The sequence below is a fragment of the Nestor notabilis genome, unplaced genomic scaffold (genome assembly GCF_000696875.1).
Source record: "Nestor notabilis isolate BGI_N333 unplaced genomic scaffold, ASM69687v1 scaffold3422, whole genome shotgun sequence".
Taxonomy (NCBI): Eukaryota; Metazoa; Chordata; class Aves; order Psittaciformes; family Psittacidae; genus Nestor; species Nestor notabilis.
In genome coordinates, this window is record NW_009917783.1 from 142,200 (window position 1) to 143,859 (window position 1,660).

At 46.0% G+C, this 1,660-nt stretch overlaps 1 protein-coding gene across 1 annotated transcript in view; it reads right to left on the bottom strand.

Annotated features, from left to right (window-relative positions):
- Positions 1-336: 336 nt before the first annotated feature.
- KLHL3 (kelch-like family member 3) overlaps positions 337-1,660 on the bottom strand; it is a 19,459-nt gene continuing 18,135 nt past the window's right edge. Inside the window, 3 exon segments of the mRNA XM_010009400.1 lie at positions 337-978; positions 1,234-1,377; positions 1,582-1,660. The exon segment at positions 1,582-1,660 is cut by the window's right edge and continues 12 nt beyond it. Coding sequence (XP_010007702.1) covers positions 950-978; positions 1,234-1,377; positions 1,582-1,660 — 252 coding nt within the window. The 3' untranslated portion in view covers positions 337-949.

Sequence of the window (1,660 nt, forward strand, 5' to 3'; positions counted from 1 at the left end):
GCTTGGCTCATTAATCCCTGCTTGGGTGACAGAGGGCTCTCACTATGTAATGTCTTTACATTAATGGCACCATAAGGTATTTCTTTTAACATCTAAATGCTCTATTATGAAATGGCATTGAGATGCTGGACAGAGCTAGAACTGGGGCTTTCAGCACAGCTGAAATACATGGGCTGGGAATACTTTCTATTCAAGCAACATTTGTTTCACAGGAGCAATAAACCCCATCGGAGCAGCACGTGTTTTGTGGGGTTGCCAAGTATTGGGTGGTTCAGCCCCAGGGAAGGCACTGCCCAGCAGGTCCCATCATGTACAGCAAACAGCATTCATGGCAAGTAGAAAAATCACATGGTATTTATTTCCACCACACAACAAGCATTTCAGGGATACATACAGTAGTCCAGTGGCATATACAAACGTATGACTGAGACAGCGTCACACTCAAGCCAGAGCACCCTGTTCCAGTTCATTTCTGCTGACTGCTTTTCTCAGTTGGTACTCAGAAGTTTCCACTCCCAGTAGTAGAGTCCACCCTCCAGGCACAGTAAGTAGTTCAACCCATATTGTGCACGGAGCATCAGTAGTGAAGAAATCCAAAATGTTCATTTTTACTCACATGCCCAGTCGTAGCAGTTTTGTTTCACACAAGAAATTCAGTGCCTGCAGTTCAAGCACAGTGTTTATCTCAGGACACTAGCCATTGAGAAGAACAGCTGATTGCACCACAGATAACAAGCAACACCTCGTGTCTAGCATGAAACATGTCCCCAAAGGGATTTTCACTTTGCTACGTGATCCACCGCGGAGTAGATGATGTTTGGAACGTATCACTTGTCATGCTAAGACGTTAACAGCAATGAGATGGGTCAAGTCAGAGGTCAGTCAACTTCCCAACACCACCTAGCTGGATCCACTTCACTTCTGCTCCTCACACTGGCCTGATCATGTGTCACAAGGGTTTGTGAATCACAGCCACGCCTGTTGTAAGGATGGACAGACAGACATAGTTGTTATCATAGGAGAAGCTCCTGGGTTGTGATGTGGCTAAGATCATCCTGCAAAGCCAAACACCAGCAACAGGCCAGCACAGAGCTGTCTGCTATTTCTATGAAAGCTTCCTCTGCTGAAAGCAACATAAACCATACAAAAATGTAAGACTAATGCTTCCTGAGGCACAGCCCTCAAGTTTAGGAATGACCCCAGCTGTTGCCAGCTCTCCCACCAACTACTTACCTGCGTAACTTCTCCCTGTGCTCATGCTGGTTGGTAACAACGTCCACTTGTCTGTGATGGGGTTGTAGTATTCCACCGAGGCCAAATTGCAGGAGCCATCATCTCCTCCCACCACATAGAGGAGACCATTCACTGCACACACACCTCAAAGCAGAGCACAGATGGTTAGACACAGGCTAACTCATCCCCCACAAGGCATCACCTGCCATGTTCTGATTCATCCCCCAGCAGATCCCTCATCTTCCACTTTCATCATTTACAACACTGAGCACTTACATCACTAGCACATTAGTCACATTAAAAACCACACAGATAACCAAACACCACTGAAAAGCTTATTGTGGTTACCTGCATTTCTTCTACACATATTCATGTCTGCTACTTGCTTCCACGTGTTTGTTCCTGGATCATAGACTTCCACGCTCTT